This window comes from Carassius carassius, chromosome 3 (assembly GCF_963082965.1).
Source record: "Carassius carassius chromosome 3, fCarCar2.1, whole genome shotgun sequence".
NCBI classification, from domain to species: Eukaryota; Metazoa; Chordata; class Actinopteri; order Cypriniformes; family Cyprinidae; genus Carassius; species Carassius carassius.
In genome coordinates this window covers 13,307,276-13,335,100 of record NC_081757.1, presented here as the reverse complement: position 1 = coordinate 13,335,100, position 27,825 = coordinate 13,307,276, and the positions used below count along the sequence as shown (strand labels likewise).

The 27,825-nt window shown below is 36.7% G+C and overlaps 2 protein-coding genes across 6 annotated transcripts in view; both read left to right on the top strand.

Annotated features, from left to right (window-relative positions):
• vps13c (vacuolar protein sorting 13 homolog C) overlaps positions 1–24,002 on the top strand; it is a 65,749-nt gene extending 41,747 nt beyond the window's left edge. For 4 of the 5 annotated variants that reach the window (XM_059530025.1, XM_059530023.1, XM_059530021.1 and 1 more), the window contains 33 exons: positions 208–425; positions 548–640; positions 1,483–1,938; positions 2,059–2,214; positions 3,257–3,515; positions 3,853–4,013; positions 4,142–4,263; positions 4,545–4,842; positions 7,353–7,742; positions 7,938–8,042; positions 8,162–8,323; positions 8,405–8,530; positions 8,618–8,751; positions 10,995–11,121; positions 11,203–11,438; positions 11,588–11,732; positions 11,827–11,967; positions 12,061–12,142; positions 12,239–12,308; positions 12,841–12,952; positions 13,131–13,244; positions 13,780–13,913; positions 14,011–14,092; positions 14,209–14,322; positions 14,771–14,846; positions 14,948–15,111; positions 15,248–15,293; positions 15,428–15,551; positions 18,997–19,111; positions 21,387–21,478; positions 21,560–21,683; positions 21,810–21,893; positions 22,587–24,002. In XM_059530025.1, coding sequence (XP_059386008.1) covers positions 208–425; positions 548–640; positions 1,483–1,938; positions 2,059–2,214; positions 3,257–3,515; positions 3,853–4,013; positions 4,142–4,263; positions 4,545–4,842; positions 7,353–7,742; positions 7,938–8,042; positions 8,162–8,323; positions 8,405–8,530; positions 8,618–8,751; positions 10,995–11,121; positions 11,203–11,438; positions 11,588–11,732; positions 11,827–11,967; positions 12,061–12,142; positions 12,239–12,308; positions 12,841–12,952; positions 13,131–13,244; positions 13,780–13,913; positions 14,011–14,092; positions 14,209–14,322; positions 14,771–14,846; positions 14,948–15,111; positions 15,248–15,293; positions 15,428–15,551; positions 18,997–19,111; positions 21,387–21,478; positions 21,560–21,683; positions 21,810–21,893; positions 22,587–22,685 — 4,961 coding nt within the window. In that variant the 3' untranslated portion in view covers positions 22,686–24,002. Of the gene's footprint in view, positions 1–207; positions 426–547; positions 641–1,482; positions 1,939–2,058; positions 2,215–3,256; positions 3,516–3,852; positions 4,014–4,141; positions 4,264–4,544; positions 4,843–7,352; positions 7,743–7,937; positions 8,043–8,161; positions 8,324–8,404; positions 8,531–8,617; positions 8,752–10,994; positions 11,122–11,202; positions 11,439–11,587; positions 11,733–11,826; positions 11,968–12,060; positions 12,143–12,238; positions 12,309–12,840; positions 12,953–13,130; positions 13,245–13,779; positions 13,914–14,010; positions 14,093–14,208; positions 14,323–14,770; positions 14,847–14,947; positions 15,112–15,247; positions 15,294–15,427; positions 15,552–18,996; positions 19,112–20,244; positions 21,247–21,386; positions 21,479–21,559; positions 21,684–21,809; positions 21,894–22,586 lie in introns of those variants that run through there. The other variant, XM_059530024.1, reaches the window with a different exon arrangement.
• A 2,233-nt stretch (positions 24,003–26,235) lies between these two features.
• Positions 26,236–27,825, top strand: part of LOC132119996 (nuclear receptor ROR-alpha B) — a 42,818-nt gene continuing 41,228 nt past the window's right edge. Inside the window, exons 1-2 of the mRNA XM_059530026.1 lie at positions 26,236–26,327; positions 26,681–26,992. Coding sequence (XP_059386009.1) covers positions 26,833–26,992 — 160 coding nt within the window. The 5' untranslated portion in view covers positions 26,236–26,327; positions 26,681–26,832. The remainder of the gene's footprint in view (positions 26,328–26,680; positions 26,993–27,825) is intronic.

Below are 27,825 nucleotides of genomic sequence, written 5' to 3'. Positions count from 1 at the left end.
AAAGGTTATGGAAATAGGCAGTATATATATTTTCTGATCAGTTGTAAATTATTTTTAGCTAACAATGCTTGTGCGTACAATGTCTGTCATTAGAAAGGGCTTGAACAGTCATTAAAAAGGAATGGAAATGTATTGGTTCAGAAAGTGTTGGAACCCTTCAGGAAAAAATATATATATATTTGATATTTTATCTATCTTCAACTTCAGCTCCAAGAACCAAGCTGAAAGCAGTTGTGGTGGACCCAGAGGTTGTGTTTGTGGCTAACCTGATGAAGGCAGATGCTCCTGCACTGGTGGCCTCATTCCAGTGTGATGTTAGACTGCTATCTGAAGACACTGGACAGACCATGAAGGCCAACGTCAGAAACCTCAAAGTGCTCGCCTGCCCCTTTATCAGGATGGAGGGTGACAAAGCCGAGACCACCGTATGCTTACTGGCGTTTCTCTATTTTATCTCTATTGTTACAACAGGAATAAAGATTTATTGCAGTCTGTAATTGCTATTATCTACAGTGATTTGCAAATTATTAATTTGTTTTTACTGCAGGTGCTGAGACCATGCTCTGTTGAACTTGAGACCAAAATGCCAACCAATGCCCCATTAACCGGTTCAGTAACTGTAGAGGAGGTCATAGTGAAAGTGGGTGCTAGCTCTTTGTCTTATTAATATTTCTGTGAAAGGAACATGTAATATAGCGTTTCAAAAGTTTGGGGTTGGTAAGATGTTTTTAAAATAAGTCTAATTAATTTGATAAAAAAATACAGTAAATATAAAAATATTTATATTTTAATATTCTATTCTATTCTATTCTATATAATATAATATTATATATATTTGAAATGTTATATTTAATATATTTTAGCAATAAATATATATTTAATATATTTTAACATTTATTCCTTTTCTTATTTAATTATTTGATGGTGAAGCTGAATTTTTTTTAATAAGCCATTACTTTTTTAATAAGCCATTACGTCTTCAGTGACACACGATTCTTCAGAAATCATGCTGATTTGCTGATTTGGTGCTCAAGAAACATTTCTTAATTTTTTCAGTGTTAAAAACAGTTGTGCCGTTTAATATTTTTGTGGCAACGATGATTCATTTCTTTCTTTGAGACATCAAGACTCTGTGATGAATAGTAATGTCAAAGTATTTATTTAAAATAGAAAATAGAAATCTTTTGTAACTGTCTTTACTGTCACTTTTTGATTTACATATTCCATTCTTGCTAAAGTATTCATTTCTGTTGAAAAATCTTACTGATCTCAAACTTTTAAACAGTAGTATATTTTCTCCCTGTTTTGTTGTGTACCAAGATACTGTTACTGTATTTCAAGATCATGTGAATTTAGTAATTTTCTGTGTAAATATATACAGTACTGTTCAAACATCTCATGTTTTCATTACAAATCCCAGGAATATATCAATCTAATCTGTGTTGAACTAACATTTTTTTTTTCTCTGTCTTGCTCTCTCAGATCTCTCCTATCATTCTTAACACTGTCATTACCATCACGGCGGCCATGGCACCCAAACCTAAAGAAGAGTCATCACAGCAGACATCAGATGACCTAAACAGCCTCTGGTCCTTGATGAATGTGGCTAATGCAAACTACTGGTTCCTTGGTGTGGATACAGCCTCCGAGGTCACTGAGAGCTTCAAGGATGTGGACTGCAGTAAGGATGGAGAGAGCTTTGAGATGAAGGTGAAGGTGGTGCAGGTCACACTGGAGTCCGGTTTGGGGCATCGGACTGTTCCCCTGCTGCTTGCGGAGTCAACATTTACTGGTACTGCTCAGAACTGGTCGTCGTTGCTCAGCGTCTCTGCAGATATGGCGCTCGAGGTGAATTACTTCAATGAGGCTCATGCCATTTGGGAGCCACTTCTTGAGAGAGTGGACAGTGGGAGACGAAGGTGGAACCTTAAACTGGATGTAAGCAGAATTGCTTCTCTTTTTTCACTTTTGCGTACAAATGTAAATCCACATTCCCACCCTGTCAGATTGCTTTACAGGTTGTTCTGTTAGTGATTTTTTGTTTATGTTTCTGTGTAGATGAGGAATAACCCTATTCATGATAAAAGTCCAGTTCCTGGGGATGATTTCATTATGTTGCCAGACCCTCGCACAGCCATCACCATATGCTCCAAAGACACCATGAACATCACAGTGTCCAAGTGCTGCCTCAGTGTCTTCAGCAACCTGGCTAAGGTAAACCATACAGTCCAAAGAACAGCATTGACGCACAAAAACCATGAATTTTCTGAGCATGCAATATCATTGTGTCATTATTCACTTTTCCCATACATGCAGAATACGGGATTTATTTTACTTTATTTTACTTGAAATTGAATACGTATTGCTATTAGTTGTATTCTTTTTAATGGTGTGATATTCACAGGGTGTTAAATGTATACTACTGTTTGAAAGATGGGGTCAGTAGGAAGATTTTAAAAAATATATATATTTTAATCTGCAAGGGCACATTCAATTGACCAAAAATGCCAGTAAACTAATTTAAAATGTTTCAAAAGATTTCTATTTCAAATCATGCTTCTCCTTAGAACTATTTACCCCAAAATCCTTAATTTTTTTTATCTTAGTTTGCACAAAGATATTAAGCAGCATGACTGGTTTAAACATTAATAATAATAAAAAACATTTCTTTTCACCAAATCAGCATATAAAAACGATTTCTGAAGGATCATGTGAGTCTGGAGAAATGATGCTTTATTTAATGAACACTTTATTTTAAGGTCTAATTCTGTTAACTAGTTGCTTATGAGCGTGCATATTATTAGCATATTGGCTGTTTATTAGTGCTTATAAAGCATATATTAATGCTTTATTCTGCGTGATCATATTTTAGATTTCTTAATCCTACCCCATCCTTAAACTTAACAACTACCTTTACCATACTAACTATTAATAAACAGCAAATTAGGTGTTTATTGAGGCAAAAGTTGTAGTTAATAACTAGATAATAGTGAAAATTAGTCCCTAAACTAAAGTATGACCAGCTTTGCCATCACAGGAATAAATTACATTTTAAAACATATTAAAATAGACAACAATTATTTTACTTTTTAGTAAAAGTTTTACAATGTTTACTGTATTTTTGATCAAATAAATGCAGTTTTAGTGAGCATAAGAGACTAATTTCCAAAACATAAAAAAACAGTCTTACCAACCCCAAACCCTTGAAAAGTATTGCATGTTATACATAATAAAGATCAAATTTCTCTCTTGTCAGGCTTTCTCAGAGAGCACAGCCTCCACGTTTGACCATTCTCTGAAGGAGAAATCCCCGTACACCATCCGCAATGCATTAGGCACTCCACTCATTGTTCAGCACAGTGCAAACCTGCGCTTGACTGGCTCATCCGCACCGGGTAAACTGCATGAATTGGCCATGGATAAGAGTGTGGATTTAGAGCATACATCCTTTGAGCGTTCATCACGACTGTCTGCCCTGCAAAGGCAGGAAAGCTGCTTATTCAATCTCAGCGTAGGTCAGTAACAAGGTCAATATACACCTCCTAAACTGTACAAATGCTTCGGGTTGTGCCTCAAAAACTAGTGAGCTGCCTACCTAGACAGCATTTTTGGAGCATAATATGCTCTTAGAAAGTTCAAGCATGTCTGTGTTCTCCAAAAATGCTCTCTTGATAGGTCATTAAGTTTTAAACAGCCTAAATGCCCATACAAAAATAAAGTAAGTCATATCTGGTTATTCTATTTGTTAAATGGCCTAAAATTTCTTTTAATATACTGTATAGTCTATAATTTTTAGGTCATGTGATTACAGGTAAATGCAGTACACTAATCCTGATCATAAATGTCCCTCAGTTCCCTCAGGTTACAGTGAGATTTCAAATATCCCTTTGGGCAAGCCTGGCCGTAGACTGTATAATATCAGAGGACCCATGCAACAGGAGGCTGTGTCTGTACTGCTCCAGATCGATGCCACTGAGGGCAACAAGGTCATCACAGTACGGTCCCCCCTACAGGTTCGTCTGCTCACTTTACCTGCAGAGGGCATACATCTGTTCACCTGTCTGGATAAAGAAATCCTTAGTGAAAACGACCCTGTTAAAATCATGGCAACATTGTTTTCTTTTTTTGAATGTGTTTTCAGATAAAGAACCATTTCTGTGTGCCTTTTGCCATTCTGAAGTATTCTCCTGAACTTGGAGGGATGGTGAATGTAGGGGTTGCTGAGCCTGAGAAGGAGTGTCATGTTCCCCTTGAAGCTTACAGGTATAGATGCAGGAGAAGTGTAATTACATATTCAGTTCCAGTCAATTTTGCCCTCACATGAGTCAGATATCATGAGGAGCAACTGTAAAGTTCCGTGACTCCTGCTGTAGCTGAAAACGTAATATTATGAATATATTATATTATTATGAATATATGTTTTTGCTTGTCATTCTTATTTGCAGGCAGCGTTTTTGACATCCCTGCGCTATACTGTAAAATACATTACCTGTACTTTCTTGTGGTTTATGTTGTAACTTTCCGTGATCTGTGTATCACTTTAGGAGTCAGTTGTTCTTGCTGCCTGCCGGTCCTTTAGAAGATTTGTATCGTGCGTCCACCACATGCATTGCATGGAAGGAGCAGGTTCACGTGAGCTCAGAGGTTAAAGCAGTGCTGCAGTGCCCCGCCATAGACAGCAGCTTCCTGCCACTGGTGGTGAACACACTGGCCATGCCTGATGACCTCAGCCATATTGCCAGCCATGGGGAAGGGGACTGGGACCCTGCTTATGTCATCCACCTGCACCCAGCTGTCACTCTCAAAAACCTGCTGCCTTACTCAATACGCTACTTGCTGGAGGTGCAGAAAATTGCAGTTTCAGTACACAAATGCTAGAACACATTCGGCATACAATTTGTCTCAAATGTTGGGGTTTTGTATGATTTTTACTATTTTTTAAATATATTTTAAAAATGTAATTTTTTTTCTTTGGTAAAGCTACATTTTCAGCAGCCATAACTGTAGTCCTCAGTAGAGTCCTGCACGGGTTCGGGTACCCGACGAGTGACCCGCAAATTTGGCTGACACAGGTGAAAAATATCCAACTGTGTCGGATACGGGTGCGGGTCGGGTCGGACACAGGGGAAACACGGGTTCAAAACAGTCACGTGCAAACGTAAAATTAGGCCAACGTTCCACTTTTAAAAAAATCACAACCGCGCGAACGGCTGCATGAGTCATTAGTTAAAAGACGAAAAAGATCAGCCAGCAGTTTTTTTTCATTGTTTTTGTTTTCCGTTTATATATATATATATATATATATATATATATATATATATATATATATATATACAGAATCTGAATTAAAATGTGTTTGATTTAAGCCTACATTTCAAAATTTGTGTCATAAAATTATATCGTGCATACAGCTCAACTAACGCGATCGTTATAAAGGTGTTTAAACAACAATACACTTCCACTTGCATGTATTTGACAATCGTAATATCAGATATTTCATTCCATAGCTAACACATTTGTGAATATGGGCCTAATCTAGGCTATCCAGGGTTTTTTATTGCATCTGAAAATGACTTTGTGCAGCTCATTCACATGTGCGCTCGGGCGCAGATCTGCCTCTCGCGATGCTCAGCTGTGAACGATTTAAAAATGGGTGCGTTCGACTTGAAGCACAACCTCAGACGGTGGCATGATTCGCTCTTTTGTTGTTCTGTTTTCTTTCAGGATCAAAAATACAACAAATTAAAGCGTTTATCTGTATTTCTGACTGATGAGAACTATGCATATACATTCATGAATCAGTCAATTTGGTATTTTATTATGAGATATTTTATTCTAATGTGATCAGTGACTCAAGCACTGATGGACCAAAGAGCACGTATTTCGACATTTGCAGTAAAAACGTGAAATAAATTATCAGAAAATGCATTTAATACCAATATATTGAAACGTCTGTTTATATACTCCATTAATAAAGGAGTCCAGACATTGGAAAAATATCAGTCCACATGCGTTTTATATTTAATATGAGGGAAATAGACATGCATGCATGCGTGACACAAAAATACCTTTATACCTTTTTTATACCTTTAGTTAAGTTATACCTTAAGAGTCTTCGTATCGCCTTAAGAGACAATGTTATTGGGAAACGCAGCCCAGGTATGTTGCGTTTCATGCGTAATGGAGATTCCAAAGCGCTCTTCTTTGGTCAGAACCATGCGATTGCGGATAGGTCTGTCCTATGCACCGAAACTTTTAACAATGCAACAAAATATTAAAGAGCATCAAGCTATTAAAATCTATATTATGTTTACGCACAGATAATGTAACAGTAGGCTATATTAGTCAATATTTTTATTAGGTTAAGCAGTGATTGGATAATCGTTTTTATTTATTTTTTGTATTTTTTTTAACGTTTTTAATTTAAGGCCCACCCAAAATTGGTCTGGCCCATCCAAAAGTGGAATCCTGGCGCCGTGCCTGTGCCACACTGAACTGTGCGTAATGCCCACAGACGTGAAGTGAATCAGACAGATGCTGTCCTGTACTGTCTTAAATTGCTAAATACTGTGGCGAAGCATGTGCAAAACAGATTTAACTAATCATGAAGTCAATCAGGATACATAACACAGCCTACTATAGGCCTACACCCAAAATTGTCTGATGTAGGCTAGACGAAATTGCGTTACTCAGTTTTGTGGTAACGTTGGCCATGTTCTTTATGTACCGGCTTTTTGACAGCTTTGGCTGAGGTTGCCCTTGTGTTAATGCCAAAGGCCGTGTAATAACTTCTGTATGACCTGGCAATAAAATTTGAAAAAAAGTGTGTCTAATGTGATTGGCTTAACCGATTTGATTTCGGGTGTGGGTCGGGTGTCGGTTCTATTTTAAGCGGGTCGGGTCGGGTGCGGATTTTAATTAGTGCTGCTGTCGGAAAACGGGTCGGATGCGGTTTTAAGCACTGCGGGTATGAGCGGGTGCGGATTTACAAAATCGGACCCGTGCAGCTCTCTGGTCCTCAGTGTCACATGATCCTTCAGAAATCATTCTAATATGCTGCTGTTGGTGCTCCAAGTTTTACAATTATTTTATGAATAGAAATTTCAAAAGAACAGCATTTTTTTTTATTTTAGATTTTTTTTAGAAGTCTTTTGTAAGATCAATGTCTTTACTGTTCCTTTCAAACTATTTAATGCACCTTTGATTGAAAAAATATATACATTTCTTTCGGGGGGAAAAAAATCTTTCTGACCCCAAACTTTTGTGCTTTACTTTCATATTGATTATATAATCAGTATCAGTTTAATATTAGCCAGCGGTCATTTATTAAAACCAAATCTTGTCTCTCACAGGGTTCTGCTGACTTCTATGAGCTTCAGGAGGGCAGTGTGGCGGATGTGCTGAACTCAAATGTTGGCGGTGAAATAATTGAGCTTGTTTTGATCAAGTACCAAGGTCGCAACTGGACTGGACGTATGAGAATTAGCAGAGAAATGCCTGAGTTCTTGTCCATCTGCTTCACCTGTGACTCACCAGAAGGACTGACCGTGGACCTGTGTGTGCATGTGTCTCGATTAAGCGGCAAAATGGTCCTCTCGGTTTACAGTCCATACTGGATCATCAATAAGACGTCCCGCGTCCTGCAGTATCGTGCAGAGGATACGTGTGTGAAACACCCATCCGACTTCAGGGATGTCATTCTGTTCTCCTTCAAAAAGAAGAATTTCTTCAGCAAGAATAAGGTTGGATGGGGCTCTTTGGCAGTGTTTGATGGATACACCTGTACAGCCATATTAGCCAAATATCATATTCAAATATTCAAATCATGAATGCTGACATGAACCTTAATGTGTTTGGTCTGTAATGGCCATAAAGCCATGTTTTACCCGTATTTTTTGATAGTAATTCATAAATTTGCATTCTGCTCTTCCTTTCAGCTGCAGCTCTGTGTGTCCACCAGCTCTTGGTCCGATGGCTTTTCGCTGGACACTGTTGGCAGCTATGGATGTGTCCGTTGTCCAGACAAAAACGGGGACTACTTAGTAAATGCTTTAGACATTTAATGACATAAGAGTAACTTTAAGTAAACATTAGATGCCAGCAAATGTAATTCAAATGTAAAAATGAAAATTAACTTGTTGGAAATCTCTTTGATGTCCAGGTTGGGGTCAGCATCCAGATGAGCAGCTTTAATCTGACACGGATTGTTACCATGAGTCCTTTCTACACGCTAGTCAATAAGTCCTCTTTTGAGCTGGAGGTTGGAGAGGTGCAAAACAACAATGGTTTCGGCTGCAAGTGGCACTACATCTCCTCCACTGAGGTCAGCGCAGAATTCGTCTTTTATCAAAGGCAGAAGTATTCCCACAGTATTTGTGTTGAGTGTATGATTGTGTGTGTACAGTGCTTGCCTTTTTGGCCTGAGGCTAGCACAGGGAAGCTGTGTGTACGAGTTGTGGGATCTGAATCTAGCTCCAAATCGTTCTTCTTCAACAAGCAGGACAACGGAACTCTGCTGCGCATGGAACAGGTGAACATGATCTGCCTGGAAATACGATGCTAAATATACTTTATTAAACCATATTGATCACTTAATTCTAATGTTGGTTCCCATCAGTGTGGTGGTGTGATAGTGGATGTGAATCTCTCAGACCACTCGACTGTCATCAGCTTCACCGATTACTATGATGGATCTGCACCTGCTTTGGTTATCAATCACACAGCTGCAGCCATTGTCAGCTTCCTGCAGAGGTTAGCACCCCTTCAAGATTTCACCTCGTATAACAGAAGAATGAAAAGTCTGAAGATGTCTAGGGTTGGCACAATAGCCAGGTTTCAGTATTCAATAGTAGCAATACCGCAATTTCACAAATATCTTTACCAGTTTTGATACCATAGCAAAAACTAATTGCTATTAAAAACATTGTTTTATATAAAAGTTAAATATTAATTCTGAAAGTATGTGCAGATAAATACTTGAAGAGTAAATTCCCTTGTTTTAATTGATTTATTAAGTCAAAAGTAATAGGACAAAGGAAACACATTTCCTTTAAAATTTCAAAAGTTTGGGGTCAGTGGGATAATTATTTATGCTTTTAAATTGATCAAAATTGTTCCAAAACATTTCAAATGTTACAGAATATTTAAATAAATTATGTTCTTTTGTACTTTCTATTCATTAAATAATCCTGAAAAAGTATATATCATTATATGTATATATAAAGTATATATATATGATTTCTGAAGGATCATGTGACACTATATATTGGAGTAAAGTGGATAAAAATTCAGGTTTGGCATCACAGGAATTAATTACCTTTGTAAAACATATATTTAAATAGAATATGTTTTAGTTTGGTACGACAGCGTTTTAGTGCCACGTAAAAAAATATAAAAATCTAAGGTTACGAGATTTAAAGTCGTAATATTTCGAGAATAAAGTCGTAATATTTCGAGAATAAAGTCGTAATATTTCGAGAATAAAGTCGTAATATTACGTGAATAAAGTCAAAATATTACGTGAATAAAGTCGAAATATAACGTGAATAAAGTCGTAATATTTCGAGAATAAAGTCGTAATATTTCGAGAATAAAGTCGTAATATTTCGTGAATAAAGTCGAAATATTACGTGAATAAAGTCGTAATATTTCGTGAATAAAGTCGAAATACTACGAGAATAAAGTCGAAATACTACGAGAATTAAGTCAAAATACTACGAGAATTAAGTCAAAATATTACGAAATAAATTTCCACATATTTGGAATTTTCAAAAAGAAAACATTTTAATTTAATGAATTGTTTCACATAAATACAGCGATCTGATCATTAAAGAGCTTGCAAAAAGCACAAATCTTATTGCTGTTGGGTGGCTGGCGCACTACAAATAACAAATGCAATGGAAGATATGAAATATTATTTCATATCTTCATATAATTATAATAAATCACATAGTAAGAACAACAAACAGCAACCACGAAGCTGTTGACGATCTGTTGACGGAGACGGAATCCAGAGCTCCTCACGCCACAGAAGCAAACGCCAAAGTGAGCCCCCGTGTGTTGGTAGCGCTGCCCTTTTTATAGTCATCTGCTTCAGGATTCACCAATCACATTCCTTGATGAACAGCCAATACCTGCACACACTCACCCATACAACAAAGCAAGACACAAAAATAACAATTCCGGGGATCGTAACAATGACACATGGTATGATTTCTACTAATAATCCCACATATATCTGTAGTGTATTAAAAAAAAAAAAAGCATTAAATAAGAGAGCTACAGAGCCCCCCGAAGGAATGTCGATTGGTTGTGAGCTGAAGTTAAGCTAAAAAGTTGTTCCTGTTCACTCTGTTAGTAAATATCATATTCTTGATATTAAGATGTTTCCTCGAGTCCTTAAAACTGACTCTTCCTCATCCCAGTAAAATGATGCGGACGCTCGGACTCAACAATATTCAAATCAATCCCGGTGGCCTGGCAACTTCTCCCCATGCTCTCAATCCGGGACATTTACATACGTAATAAAGGCCTACTCTCAAAATAATATAACTTTAATTTCTACTATTTAAATTCTCAAAACATTTCGACTTTATTATCATAGTATTACGACTTTATTCTCGTAATATTTCGACTTTATTCTCATAATCTTAGAAATTTTTTTTTTTTTTTTCCAACGTAGCACTAAAACGCCGTCGTAGTTTGGCTAAATTTAAACAGTGTAATGCACAGATTCAATAGTATTTTGACCCTTTTGTAACCTGGCTGTTTTCATAAATCCATTTTATTACCAAGACACCAAGCTATTCAATGTGTTATAAGGCACAAATGCTCCTTTTTATCAACTGGTGCCAGAGTAATGGTACTTTTGACATCTGTACACTTCAGAATTAAGAAGATCACTTATGGAGATCATCTTCTGATTGAGAGTCTTTTGGAGTGTGTGAATATGTTTCCTGCCTGTAATCAGTGTCTGTGTCTCTGTGCTTGTGCAGAGGCTGTGAGGAGTCTTGGGCACTGAGACCAGGTGAAGCTCAGCGTTTTGCATGGGATGATCCAGCAGGGGTGCGGAAGCTTTGCTGGAGCTGTCAAGACCACAGCGGAGAACTGGACCTTGTAAAGGTTAGAGAGGGATGCTGGGTTACTGAATCTAATAATCTGCTAATATTACTAGTCATGTCCTTCCCATGTTGATTTCTTTAGGACGAGTGTGGGCAGTTTGCTTATAGCAGCTTAGTTCAGATACACTGGGTGTCTTTCTTGGACGGCCGACAGCGGGTGCTGATCTTCACTGAGGATGTTGGCATAGTCTCAAAAGCCCGGCAGGCAGAGGAGCTGGAGCAATTCCAGCAAGAAGTCAACATCTCATTAAAGAACCTGGGCCTGTCACTCATCAACAATGACATCAGGCAGGAGATAGCATACGTCGGCATCACCAGGTAACTAAACCCACACCCAACAACCATTAGTCTTGCTGTAAACTGATGACTCATTTTTAGTTATTATCGATTTTTAAAGGGGAACATAAATGCCACTCTTGTGCAAGTTGTTTGTTGTTGATTAAGAATGATTGAATTGTGTTTTTAAGTTCTGGTGTGGTTTGGGAGATGAGACCAAAGAACCGCTGGAAGTCCTTTAACCACAAAAACATTGGACTGTTGGAAAAAGCCTATCAGGACTACGTCAACAGCAAGAGTGAACCAGGCTGGACTAAACTAGAAACTGGCCTAGAGGTAATAAAGGATTTTATCGAAATAAAGTTTGATTAGTAAAATAAATACGCTGCTTAGACGTTATCACATTCTTGTTTTGTCTTTATTGAAACAGGTAAACTTTGGAAGATTGCCCATGTTGATGAGACAGCCATTTCCCTGCATTATCAGGAGAAACTTCCTGCCTGGCATTTGTATTGAGTTGAAACAGTCGCCTCATCAAAGGAGTTTACGTGCACAGCTCCATTGGCTACAGGTAACACCCATACACAATGTACTTGTTGAATATCACACTTCCGTCATTTTTGGCATTTGTTCAGTTGCTATGTGCACCATTTATTTGTTCCAGGTGGATAATCAGCTGCCGGGAGCTATATTTCCTACTGTATTTCATCCTGTTCCTCTTCCAAAATCTATTGTTCAAGACTCAGGTACAAGTACCAGTTAGCAAATGAATGCTGTGCACATTGAATGCACATTTAGAGTGAGTGGACATGAACACAATATATCTTACCTTTTATCTTCAGAACCGAAGCCGTTTTTTGACGTTAGCATCATCACAAGGTTTAATGAGCACAGCCAAGTCATGCAGTTTAAGTAAGTGATGGTGTACAGACTACATTATCTGCTCACTGTGTCAAATCTAATAAAATTGTCTCATAATGTCTCACTAAATTAAATTCTGAGTTACACTCAGCAAATCAATTAACTGTATCATATTCTTTAATGAAGTGTGTGAAATCTAAACTAATGTATGGTATTAATCCAGTGTTTCTCTTGATCTTAAAAACCAATTTACACTACTCTTTAAAAGATTGGGGTCAGTTTTTTTTTTATTTATAAATGAATACTTTTGTTCAACAAGAATGCTTTAAATTCATCAAAATTACAAAAAAAATATGTGCTTGCTGTTCTTTTGAACTTCCTGTTTATTTAATTTGTTGTAATATTTCACAGTATTACTTGTTTTAAATACAGCCTTGTAGCCTTAGTGAGCATAAAGATGTCTTTCAGAAACATAAAAAAAAATCGTATTGATCCCAAACCCTTTTAATGGTAATGTTAGAAAATAGTGTAATAAAGAAAAAGTAGATCCAACCTTTGACTGGTATTGTTTATTTTTCTGAAGGTACTTTATGGCATTAGTGCAGGAGATGGCAGTGAAGATCGATCAGGGCTTCTTGGGAGCAATTCTCGCCCTGTTTAACCCAGCTACCACCTCCCAGGATACTAAAGAGAAGGTAACCACTGCTTTTCTCTGACAGGTGTTGTCACATATTTTTACTGATAAACCTAATCTATAATGAGCACAGTGTTAAACACTTCCTCCGTCATTACAACCTTTTGTTTTTGTGTGACTCTGTGAAATGTGACTGAAAATGAGCCTGGAGATGTCAGTTGTGTTTCTCTGTGCTTCAGAATAAGCTGATAGAGAGGGATCTGGAGGCGCTGCAGGCTCAGCTGATGGAGACCTCCATGACAGATGCCTCAGGCCTGAGCTTCTTTGAGCATTTCCACATCTCCCCTATTAAAGTAATGAACCAACACCACTGTCAACTTCAAGGTCACTTGTCACAGAAATTTGTAAATGTCATTTATTCCTGTGATGGCAAAGCTGATTTGTCATCAGCCATTTCTCTACTCTTCAGTGGCACATGATCCTTTGGAAATTTCTTATTATTGTCCATGTTGAAAATTGTTATTATTGATATTTTTGTGTCTTTAGCTTGACAGAAAGAGCACATACTTTTTTTTACATATTTTTTTATGTTAAAAAAAAGAAAACCATTAAAAGTAATATGTTTGGAGGGCCAAATATATCTTGTTATTATAGTATAGTGCTGTGAATTTGGGTTATTGACATGCTTGGGTTTACTGAAATTTGAAAGACTAATCTGAATAAACACTTGCTTGTCTACCAGGCTATGAATAACTTAGTAATAATGTCAAATGATAGATTCATTGCAAACTGATACCTTTGACAGATAGCTGCATCAAACTGTTAAAGGACATGTACTGTAACTGTTTATGATTGATCTAAGAAACTATGCGTGTTGTGTTTGTGTAGCTGCACCTGAGTCTGTCTCTGGGCTCCAGTGGAGATGAATCTGAGCAGGGTGATATGGTCGCCGTCCAGTCCGTCAACCTCCTGCTCAAAAGCATTGGTGCCACACTCACTGATGTAGATGATCTGATTTTCAAGTAAGACTTTGAGATGTGCAAGTACTCTAATACTTACTTACACGGTTCTTTGAAAATAAGATTCAAACGGACATCGGTTGACGTCGTTGTGTTTCAGACTGGCTTATTTTGAGGTGAAATATCAGTTCTACCGGCGAGAAAAACTGATGTGGGCGGTGATCAGACACTACACTGAACAAGTGGGTGATCTAAATACAAACTCATGCAATGTCAGAAACACTCAACAATTTGCTTACATTTTCACTTTAAATCATTGTACCTGAAGGAAGTTCAGAGTCTGTTTCTCTCCTCCTAGTTCCTAACACAGATGTACGTGCTGGTTTTGGGGCTGGATGTGCTTGGAAATCCATTCGGGTTGATCCGAGGCTTATCAGAAGGAGTGGAGGCTTTCTTCTACGAGCCCATCCAGGTCTGACACATGCTGTTCATTTATCTTTCCATTCAGGCCCCATCATTTAATTCACTACAAATATGAGTGTGTTATCTTTTAAATGTCAGATATAAGTATAGGTTTGAGTAACCTAGATCAGCCCATCCACAGAAATGAGTGTATCAAATTATATGATACCACAGGTATTTCAGGTAATAATGCATGTAATGATATAATCCAATCAAATAATTTAATCCTTGAATTGAAGAATTGAAGATTTTGTTTGTATATACAGCCTGCTGTATTATTATTTAATTGTCTCTAAAATCGCATGATTTATTTATAAAACTTTTTATGTATATATTTTAGCTTTTTTCTCTCATTCTTCAACAGTTTAATTTAAAAAGACTGTTCTTTCATGTGTCATGTTTTACAAGGTTGTAAAGTTATAATTTGTAGATTTACTAGCATTTGTTTGTGTGTGTAGGGGGCTGTTCAAGGTCCTGAGGAATTTGCTGAAGGTTTTGTAATCGGTGTTCGAAGTTTACTGGGCCACACAGTGGGTAAGAGTCCCTGCTTTCCTGCTTTACTCCCTAAAACCCACATACACTCACAAAGGATCCTTAATGCACATGCTTATTTTGTTTTGACATTATCTTCCCAGGGGGTGCAGCTGGCATGGTGTCTCGAATAACTGGCAGTGTAGGAAAAGGTTTGGCTGCCATCACTATGGACAAAGAGTATCAGCAGAAACGGAGGGAGGAGATGAACAGACCCAGTAAAGACTTTGGAGAGAGTCTGGCTAAAGGAGGAATGGGCTTCCTCAAGGTACTGAACACAAGTACAAAAAAAACATTTAAGATGACATCAAAGCATTTCCCTTTCTATTTTATGCACTGTATATAACACATTTCTATTGTATTTAGCATGAATTGCCTTTTGTTATGTCCCTGCTCTCCTTCAGGGAGTGGTTGGTGGAGTAACAGGAATTGTGACCAAACCAGTGGAAGGTATGGCGGTTTACTGCTGATGCAACACGTACTTGAATGAATTTGATCTGGTTTTTTTGTTGGGTGATGAGATAAGTAATTATTATATTATTAGGAACTGAAAAGGCACAAATAATAATCTGTCATGGGTTTAGGGGCGAAGAAAGAGGGGGCTGCAGGCTTCTTCAAGGGCATTGGGAAAGGCCTGGTTGGAGTGGTGGCCAGACCAACAGGGGGCATCATAGACATGGCAAGCAGTACTTTTCAGGGCATTCAGAGGTGAGACCAACATGCACATGAATATTATATTTACATACATGCCTGCAAACATACTCACATTCAGACAACCATGTACATACACTACCATTTAAACGTTTTGGGTTAGTAACGTTTTTAATACATTTAAAATATAATAAAAAAAGAGACAGCTACTTTTAATTGTAATTTTACAATATCACCGTTTTTATTCTATTCCTGATCAAATCAATTCTGAACCAAATCTTAGTTGAATGAAGATTTTTAAGCAATATTTTAAACCTAAATACTTGAATGTAGTCCTAATGTTTTAAGAGGGGCCCACATTTACACATTTTTGCAGATGTGAGGCCATTTCCTTTCACCCTAAATATAGCTTGGAAATCTTGTTCTTTCAACTAGTATGCACTGATGTGCACTTTACATATACATTTTGAAAAAGACCATTAGATTAATGATATGCATTCTAAAAGGACTAAAAAAAATACTTTACATTTAATAAAAAAATGTCCTGTGGCTATTTTCTAATATGCTGTTGGCTGTCAGCTGAGTGTCCGTGTCCTAATTTGTGTCTCTTTTGTCTTTGTCGTCTTGCATTTCTTTTCTCCCGTAGTGTTGTTTTTGTTTTCCTGTGTGTTAACTAATTTTTTGACTCTTTTTTTTTTCATGTTTTTCTTAAGTTAATTCCTGGATGTGTTTGTTCTTTTTAGTTCAGTGAGTATTTGGAAGCTCATGAGTGTGTACGTGTGCAAATGTCTCTGTGACTGGAGTGTGAATGTATTTGTATTTATGCCTATGTTACCCAAAGACATGACAGTGAATGATCCCTCTGCATTCACTCAGTTGGGTTTGCTTGTTACCTGGGTCCAAAAAAAGAGTGTATTTTGCAGCATGAATGAATTTTTAATCTACAGAGTATGAATGGTTGAAAGGTAAGCATTGCATCATGTGAAGCAAAGGATGCGAGCTGTAGCACAGAGAATTCTGCCATAATCAACAGTTCAAGAATCCCCTTATAACTGGATTAATGAACATATGCCTATTTTCCCATCATTTGTAACATTTGCTTCTGATCTCCACACTCCTTTCACTGGTGCATTTTGGGGCCAACGGAAAGTCTGATGAGCAGAGCAGCACAGACAGGAGCAGAGATGATATAGAGAGTAGAGCATGTTTAAGAGAAAGCTATGTTTAAGAGAAATGGTTCTTTAAACCAACAGTTTGAATAGTATGTAATGTCCTTATAATCATAGTTAAAGGGATAGTTTAAACAAATTAAAAATGTAATCATTTGTGCACTTATGTCATTTAAAACCTGTATTAAATTCTTTCCTCTGTGGAACATAAAATGTTTAGTTTTTTTTTAAATGTTTCAGGCATTTTTTGTCCGTGGACCCTTTTTACAGATGAGTTAACGAGTTGTTTCCACAGTTATTAAAAGGGTCATATGATGCTTTTTTTAAAGATCATTATTTTGTGTATTTGTGGTAACAGAATATGTTGACATGCTTCAGTGTTAAAAAAAACATTGTTTTTCAAATACTGTACATAATTGTAGGTCCTCTATGATCCGCCTCTCTCAAACGTGTCGTTTTCTACAAAGTCCCTCCTTCCGACAAGCTCAGTCTGCTCTGATTGGCCAACTGACCCAGTGCATTGTGATTGGCCGAACACCGCGAGCACTCATTGAAAATGTAACGCCCCTTTCCATAATCGCGAATTTCATCTTTAAAAATAAATGTAAAGACCGTTAATAATGTCCTTAGTTTTACCATCGGTTCAAGCTCAAAAGGGGAGCACAGTCACGTGACAGACACAGTGATAAAGCTCGTATGTGTTTGCAGTACACAAGCCACAGACGGTTAAGACAGCTGACTCCACTGTGTGACCCTGTCTCTATCTCTGACACACAAGCAACGTGCAAAACACAGCATTTGAACATTCAATAGCAAATACTTAACCTAATGACAAAACATATTTACAGTAGCTGATTCAAAGGCGCTAGATTGTCGTAGCTAAGTCAGATTTACCTCCTCTCCTACGTTGCTGTTCTGTTGTAAGTAATCTAAAAGATTCCTAAATGCATTTACTTTCGGAAGGCCAAATAAAGTGCTTTGCTTTCGCCTCGATATACACAGCATCTCCCTGACATGGCTGTTTCAAAACTAACTGTGGTTACTGAAACCATGCCTTCTTTCTTTGACTGAACATTTTGGAGGCATTACGCAAATATTTCCACATAGTGACATAGACATGTGGGGGCGTGTTTAAATGAGCCATTTTAGGGGGGCGTGGCAGAGTCTTAACTTTGATAAAGAATATCCCTTTGGATTTTGCAACTTTACATATCTTCTTTATGCACCAAGACCTTGCATCATATGACCCCTTTAACATCATAAGTCTAGCAAAGAATATATGTTTTCTTTTGTTTCTTTTCACTTTTTCAGGCTCACAATCCATATCAAAAGACATACAAACAAACAGAAATAACACACACACACACACAAATCTAACCAATGTAATCAGTCTCTTCATATTTTTGTCCTCTTTTACTAAGTCAGAGAAACACTATCATGCATTTTTTCATTAGCTATTGGACCAAACGGACATTAAAAAATAGAAATATGAAGAGGGTCTATTGAATTTCATTATGTGGACAAAATATATTTTCTGTTCCAAAAGAAGAAAGAATGTCGTACAGATTTGGAACGGCATGAGAATGAGTAAATGAGTATCATTTTTGGGTGAACTTTGGATGATGTCCCTCTCTCCGACTGCTCTCCTTGTCAGACCAAGTCCACCGCATGAGCTCACTGCACTGCTGATGCACTGGACTGCCTGGTGTGACTAGGCGCTCTCCAACCAATAGCAAAAGAAGCATTATGAATTCAAAGGCAGTCAATAACCAGGCTAACCAATCACATTATGCACCCATGCCATTTACTGTGCCCCGGAAAGATGAGTTGGCCTATCTGTTGTATTTTATGGTGTTCCCGCCCCTGGCTTTTTCATGCCAAACCTTTCACAACAAGCTGGAACAGTGATGACCCCCCCCCCCCCCCCCCACCTCCAGTGATTCTCTAGCATATGTGTTCAGTCATCCAGCCATTCGTTCTGCTTTCCATCTTATACTCCTGAACTGATCAGCACTGTCTGTATGAACTAATCACGTTGCTTTTCCATGCTCGCACTGTAGAAGTAACCAAAGGTGAGAGAGGGCTTAAGGTATCAGACACTGCACGCAGTAGCACAAAGAAACTTTGTAGGTTGACTCTTGAGATGCATTGCGTTTGTTCAAGGCTGTTCGGGCATGCTCAGATGAACTTAAAATGAGTAGATTCTGTTCACTACCTGTTGTTAAGAATGACTCATCCATTGCCCACGCATTTTACATGGATGAAAGGCACTGGATCACAGGATGTCATCTTTATGAGTGTTTCTAATGTGCTGTTGCTGACTTGATTTGCAGGGTGGCAGAATCGACTGAAGAGGTGACGAAATTAAGGCCAGTGCGTCTCATACAAGAGGACGGCATCATACGGCCCTACGACCACCATGAGTCAGAGGGCTTTGACCTCTATCAGGTGAGGTCACCTGTCAACCCAACTGACCAGGCTATTACTCCCTGATGGGAAGGCTTTTAATCAGCTTAACCCTCTGTTTTAATTCACAACTACTAACAGTCAAATAGTTTTGATGGATTGGAGTCAGTTTTAGAGATTAAGGCAAAACTGTTGTTTTTTTCATGCACTGATCCTTTTTGAGATTTTGAACTATTTTTCTTCCATTCCATTGTCATATTTCAGACTAGTGGAAAGAAAACATCCAAATACACATTTAAGTGTATATTTTATCATATTTTATCTATTTGCATCTGCAGATTTCAGTTATAGTAGATACCTGTGAAAACCATTTCCTCAAAATGAGTTTTTCCAGTTACACTTTATTTTAAGGTGTCTTTGTTACAATGTAATTATACATTTAAGTACAGAGTAATATTAATTAACTACATGTGCTATATGGTTAGGGTTAGGATTTAGTTTAGGGTTACTTGCATGTAATTATGCATAATTTATTGTTTTTACAATAGTTAGTATATGTAACGTGTGTAACAAGGACACCTTAAAATAGTTTTACCCCTTTTCCTCATGCACTGAGTCAGTAGGACTTACATGCACCAAAGTTTACAGTTTTATTCTTATTTATATTTGGAAGGTTTTTACAGAGGGATTTGTTCATATATCAGCCTGATTTATGTAATATGTTTTTTTTTTCTGGAATTTGAAAGTACTTTATCCATAAATATGGATTTATGGTACAATAAACAGAGATATTCCAAATCCCCATCTATAAATACGTTCAATTCTAATATGACAGCAAAAATAAAATAAGAAATTTGAACTTGGCTTTATCTAATGATCGGCTTTCTGGTTAGGAAATTTATGTTAATTAGTGCATATTTAAACTCACCTTTTTCAGGAAAACAAAAGAGTTCAACTGGGGAAGTATAGGGATATCTATCTGAATTTACCTGTGGTGTGAAACTCAACCAAATTCCAAATCTCTTTGTTAAAATTCCAGTCGTCTTCTTCATTAAAACTGACCTTAAACTCCAAAGTTGAACTGACTCCTACCCTGCTGTGAAGAAATTAATTCCTGTTTGCCTACTCATTTAATTTTTCTTTTTTCTCTCTTTTCTGTCCTTTCCCAAATGCAGCCTGAGGAGATGTAAATTGGGAGTGGGGGATGGGATTGGGACTATTACCTTAAAGATGTTACTGAAAACATTTGGGAACACAGAGACATTGTAGCACTTAAATGAACCAAACTGGATATCCAGCACTAGACTCAGTCTAGCCTGGTCCACTTATAATAGAATGTTACATTATTGTGTTTATAAAATAATATATTTTATCCTAAGTCTGCATCTGAAGTTGTCTGTCTTGTGCACTTTTACGGCTGTGGTACTTTTCTTATCTAGAAAACATTTTATTTTATTTTTATTTGCCCCTATTAATTTTGCCAAAAATAATTCCAGCATTACACCTCAGACATTTTTATTATATCAGTTTTATATTATTATATTATTTTATTTTGTATCGGTTAATACCAAATATATCCAAACATAATCTCATTAATATCTTAGTTTTCCAGAATATTTTATTTGAAATTTAAAAAAATAACAAGGTAGTTTTAAGACTTTTGAGCCACACTGGCAAACAATAATAGATTTTCATTATTAATAGTTAAACAATTATTAGATTTGTTAGAAATAGGATGTGTAACTTCCAAAGTTTGTCTATTTTTCTAAAATTCATTGTAATTTCTTTGAATTGATGTCTGTAAATACATTTTCATGAATCTAAAGCCTGATAACACAATATTACAGTCTATATAAAATATATTTATTAAAAATGTAATGTAAACATTATTCTTAATCATTGTGAATACATTAAAATGTGCATATTAATATATGCTAACTTATTTATATGCACTAAATGGGCATTTTTCAGTGCATGTTGGAGTTAATGTCTGATGTATTTTCCTATATACATCATTATTACATTATTATACGCTATATCTTATATAACACGTGTGGTTCATAATTGTCATGTAATTGTTTAATGTGGCTTTACTATGTTTTAATTGTATTAATTGCTTGAATGCTGTGATTTGACCCAAATAATCTGGAATAAATCAATACTCCTCTTTGCCATGATCAGTTGCATTCTGGATGATTTCTATGCGTGTTTTTTTTTTTTAAGATCATTATTGCTGAAAGAGTATTCAGGGGCAGTCCCTACAGCAGTGTGTGTTGTATTTTGTGTATTGTGCTGTATGAGTGTGTATGTTTTTCAGAGGTCTGAGATAAAACAGTTGGATGGAGAGATCTTCAGAGAACACTATGAATACCCGGGGCACAGAAAAACAAACATCATTATCACCAACAGGTATTCCAACAACAGAAAAATGATGAAACATTTGCATTTAGCCAGTTTTCCCTTTTTTTACTGAGTTTATTCATCATGCAGGAGAGTGATGTGTGTGAAGGAGATCGATGTGATTGGACATTTCAACAAAGAATGGGAATGTCAGTTTGAGAATTTTCAAAGGCCTCCAAGCACAGAAGGAGGAGATTTGAAGATATATTACCGGGTACATAAATGGCTTTCTTTAACAGGCTTCCTAACAGCAAAGTGATTAGTGTTTAATTTAAAGCATACTGATAAAGTCATGATCAACTAATTAACATTGCTTGACAACAATCAAATGTTGGTGCAGGAACAGAACAAAGTGAACCTCATTAGGAAGGATGGACAGACGCTAGAGAAAGTGATACACATGAGACATGCTAGCGAGGCTGAGGTAAACATCACAGATGTGTGTGGATTGTAACTTAAAACTGCTGCTTGAAAATTGTTATTTAGCTTCAGGAATAGTTCACTATTGGAAATTTGGTGAACATGTTCACCCTCAGGCCATCTATGATATAAATGATTTGGTTTCTTCATTGGAGCAAATAAAAAAAAAAATATTACATCACTTGCTTACCAATGGATCCTCTGCACTGAATGTGGGCCATCATAAAGCTTATAAAAACAATGAATTATTGTGATGTTTTTAAGTTTAGACTCTCATTCTGATGGTACCCATACACAGAAGAGGATCTATTGGTGAGCAAATTATGTAATAGTTATTTTTTCAATGAAGAAACACATTCATATAGATCTTGAATGGCCTTAGGGTAAGTACATTATCACTTCATTTATATTTTTGTGTAAATATTCTTATAATGAATGTAATTTATGTAAAGCAAAACTGGCAAACAAAATATCAGTGCCCATTGTTGAATACGATACTGGGCATTTTGCATTTCTCTAGTTGTTTTACAGATGCCAAGCTGTGAATAAGTTAGGTACACAGGTTGCACTAGTTTTATCTCTTTTTTTTTGCTCACATGCCTTTACACTGAGTAAAAGTACATAGCTATCAAAATGACTGCTTTTTATTTTCTGCCATGAACAAACTCATTGACCTCTTTTGCTTCACACTCCACAGAGACTGCGAGAAGGAATCTATAGTGCCCAGTCTGCACGCAAGCAATATCAGATGGCACGGCAGAAATCACAGCGCTTCATCAAAACGGGCAATGTTTAAATAAGTCAGTCATGCCTACATCTCCTTAGTTTAATATACTGCCTAGCATTCAAAGTATCAATCATGTGTAAAAGAAAAAAATATATTTAGGCAAATGTATTGAATTTACTGGAGTTTTGAATGTATCTCTGAATTTAGTTAGAACTAGATTTTTTTTAGATGTTTAAGCACTTTGCCTTTTGTTTTCATGATTGCTTGAGATAGGTCTTGATGAAGGGAGAAAACAAAAGAGAATGTTTTGTTAATTATTTTGTTAATTATTTTGCACTTGCTATAAAAAAAAAATACATCACTTCAATATACAACTCTTAATATGCAATGTGAGGCTTGCCCAGTTCGGCTCACTTACCTTGATTACAAATCCTGTCAAAAAAGTTTTGCTCAACAATGACATGTATAATACACAAAATATCTCTTAGCTTAAAAATTATATTGTTATAATGTTTTGATCTCTCTTGTATTGTTTTACAGACACAAGTGCATCTCTTGTCCCTTGCACTTCCCTCAAAGTCACAGTGTACTATGACTATGTACTAAAAAAGTGCTGTCTGTGTCAGTGCTGTTCCGCAGTTTGTTAAAATGGCAGACCACACCTGCTATTTGTGGTGGAGACTGTGATATGTGCTAAGCTTTACTTCTCATAGTTACTTGTTTGTTTTGGAAGTAACCAAGACATGATTAAACAGCACGTGTCTATATAGTTAGGAAAGATTGCGCTGTATTCCACAGTTTTCCCACAATGATGTACAGTGAATGTAATGACAAAGCACCTGGCAGTGGATCCTCTCCATGTTGCTAAGTAACTGGGCTTCCTGTATTTGGGTGCAAGTGACCCCTATTGGCCTGGTGTGGGCAGGAAAAGGAGAGGTTGGCTATTCCATGCCCTTTGCTGTGGGTCTTTCCATGTCCTCTTATTTCCTATGCATCAGTTGACCAGACACACATCCACAGGTCAATGCCACTGTATGTAGACAGCAGTAACAGCTAAAGACACTAAATGTCACAAATAATCTCCACTTATCCAATGCAAACAATAGGAATGTCATGCGTTATATAAGAATTTCCCGATCTCATCTGCCTCTCTAGATAAAAGCTGTTTTCACAAACTTTCAGTGTGCTGTAACTGTGATCACAACCTCATACGTCAATGCAGAGCAGTAAACCTGCAGTATCTAATCTAAGATCAGTCTCATGACTGAACTCTGTTGTGAAAGCTATCTTAAGTTCATCCCACTGTAATTACAACTATAGTATTGCACTTTGAATGCACCTTGATTCAACTTTAGAAAATCTAATTGTATTAAAAACAAAAATGAAGAAAGTAGAGAAGTGGATTTCTTTTTGTGCAAATCACTGTCCTTTGTAGTGTCAATTAAAAGGACACATCAGAACAGAGAGTCCATTGAAAACTGCATATATGTTCCAAGACATTTTTACTAACTAATTTTCCAACTGAAGCTCTATTGTGCATTATATAATATAATGTTTATTTTCATAATGAACATTATTACATGGGTCAGTATCGCCATAGAGTGCCTTTCAACCCTCACAATACTCAAACATTTTGGTTTTAATTTCCCATTCGCTTTATGTAATGTCATAAATAACACTCAAGTACTATAGAAACATATTAGCTGAGCTCCCACATATTTTTTAGATAATTATGGGCCATTGTTCGAAGCATAAACCATAGGATATGTCTACCCTGTCATGGACATGTACAGTATATTATTGTTAAATACATTTTCATTGCAAAATTAAGATGCAAATTATACTTTCTGAAAGTTATGATGTCCCTTTCCTAAACCGGGTTATTTGTTTGCTTTCAAATTATAAATACATAAAAGATTTTATGTAAACCATGTGTTTTTAAAGAAACTCAGTTCGCACATGTATTCTTTTCTTATTTGGAGAAAGCTGTGATATTTGGATCCAGTTTTTTGTCATTGCCCCCACACCTAGCTATTGAACACACTGGATTATATAGATAAAATTGAATTATTATTTAAAATATTTGTGTAAAATATCAAGATTACAGGGTGGACATATCTTATGCAAAGAAAATCTGTCAGTAAGAAAAGTCACCAACTTACTCAATTCAGCTTTTGAAATTCCCGCCATTGAAGAGACAAACAATCTGTTGTCCTGACGTCAGTTAAGGGGATGGCCTTTTCTTAAAGGGGCGGATTTCCCAAAATGACAGGGTGGACAACCATTAAGGGACATGGACAAACTCTTATTTTTTTATTAAATAAAAATATAACTTTTATTACCAAATGATCAATGCACTCAAATTAAGTACTCTCTCATTTAACAAAATATTAATTATTAATTATTAGGAGAACTATTTTTACTGACAATATTCTACTATCATTCAAATGTAATGAGCAGTGCATGGGACATAGCAAAATAAAATGCCACCTCTTACACAAAACTAAAAACAAATTCTAAAAAATATATAACTTTTATTACCAAATGATCAATGCACTCAAATTAAGTACTCTCTCATTTAACAAAATATTAATTATTAGGAGAACTATTTTTACTGACAATATTCTACTATCATTCAAATGTAATGAGCAGTGCATGGGACATAGCAAAATAAAATGCCACCTCTTACACAAAACTAAAAACAAATTCTAAAAAATATATAACTTTTATTACCAAATGATCAATGCACTCAAATTAAGTACTCTCTCATTTAACAAAATATTAATTATTAATTATTAGGAGAACTATTTTTACTGACAATATTCTACTATCATTCAAATGTAATGAGCAGTGCATGGGACATAGCAAAATAAAATGCCACCTCTTACACAAAACTAAAAACAAATTCTAAAAAATTTATCTAAAGAGCCAAGTAATGCTTTTGTTATGAATACAAAAACGTCTAATATAACACACCCTTTCATAGTAATTTTTATGTTATTATGGCAAATGAGTTAAGTACAGGACACCCTACAGTGATATTGACACACGTGTAATCTAGCAAATCTACCTTTTTTATGTTTTTTTTTAATGCTGGGAGGAACGGTATCTGTAAAGGTTGCAATTCTCAATAGTAAAATACTCTTTAAAAACTTAAGATGGTCAGCAGCAGGATACCAAATGAATGTTTTTGGCTCTTCATAAATTTAGTGTTTATCTGTCTGTCTTATATTGTTGGTCTAGCTATACAATAAACTTCATACATGGCAACATGAACTTGCAAGCTCTGGAATGGCATTTAGCGGAAGTAGCGGTCAGCAGCACGTTAGCTCATCATATGTCAAGCATGCTCCGTATGTGTGTGTGGACAACCTTTGGTTTACTAAGAAAATACGTGCATTTATTAATAACATCATGCATCTTTGGACAAAGGACTGGACAAAGCAAATTAATTGTTAAATTATTATTCTCAAAGATAATATATATAGCTCACTTAATTGTCCACCTGCCAAATATTAAGTTAATCGATTAACAAATAGTTCTGCTGAGTCGGATCTTTTAAAAAACTGGTTTACAAAATTGATGTTTGATGTTCGATTGTATGTGTCAGTGTAATGATTCGCCGAATCTGTTACTTACAAGCGGTTTGGCATAGGCGCGAATCAGTGATTAAAAGTCCACAACTCACCGACTCATTAAGCAAGATATCAGGTAAGATTAATTGCAATAAATGTTAACAAACGATCCATATTTATGAATTTGAAATACTATGAGTTAATTCTAATCAATATCAATTAGGATTTTTACTTTTACTAGCAATGGAGATGCAAAATAAATGTAATTGTAGTTAATTTTAGATGCAAATTACATTTAGGTTCTAAATTAGGCTACATTTGTATTAGCTGAATCATGCCTGTAACCAACTAAATTATGATGCAAGTTACTACAATAAACACCCATGTTAGAAAAAAAAAACCTAAGCAAAATGTGCCACATAAGGCTTTGCTGGAATGTTTCGAGCATGTCGGTGTATGTTTGGTGTGACCGTGTCTCGCGCTCAACAGCGCTGTCTGTGGACAGAAGGACCACACCCGCTCCCATGAACACGAACAGATCTGTCACACGCTCAAGTGCAATCCGCACCAAAAGACGATGTAAAACGAATCTGAGTTGTTCGACAAAGCGATCCCATTGTATTAGTAACTGAAACTCGCAGATGAAAATGGAGTCTCCGCCAGAGTCGGTCGCGTCGCCGCGCAAGAGCGCTTCTGAAGCGGACGCTTCGGTGGAGGACAGCCCGGTGAAACTGGACAGCAAGGCTGAGCCCGACAAACCAGCACCAGTTCGGCGGCAGAGTTGCTCAAGTACCAACAGGGGTAAGGCTTAAGCAGAACCCAAACTTGCTTGTGAATTATTTTCCAGCTTAATCAAGTTCGCGGAGATCAAATTTTAGCCTAATCTTCAACTTAATTCCTTGCGTGTGACCTGCTTCATATTAGCTCTGAATTTGCAATTTTGCAATGGATTAAACAGATTAAACAACATGTTATTTTACATATATGGAGGCCTGGTGGAGCACGCACGCTTTGTGCAAAATAACTGATAATACACACATTTGTAGGCGAACCCAAACATTCCTGGTAACTTGCTAACGTGACATGTCATTTCTGATATATTGCTCGCATGCTGTGTTTAGTTAATGAAGAATTGAAGCCGAATGTCACAGCTTTATCCACTCCTGCTCTCATTGTGTTTGTACGTCGATAGACAAAACTGTGGCCAACGTCTCCGTGTTTCAGTACTGCTAATAATACACAAACTTAAATGCAACGTATGTTAGTGCACAAAGCACAATCATTTGCATAGCAAAGTGGTGATTTCATAGTGTGTAAATGAGCACAAAGCCATCTGTTTTACATGGGATAGCTACGCCCCTTTATGTGTCTCTGATTTGGGGATGCAAGTCAAAGAAATATCGGTTAATGTGTCATTCGGTTGACTATCATAATTGACAGTTTAGTCAGAGCAGATTTGATGTCTTTGGCTGTGCCTCAAACCCCACTTGAGCTGCCTGCCTATGCAGCATTTTTGGGCACTGTGTGCGATTATGTAGTCTTCAAATGATGTCTGAATAGGCTGCTTATTTGGTATTGAGACGCCGCCCATGTGTCTGGCAGGCGTTGCGCGGTGCTTGCGTGTGTGTGGAGCG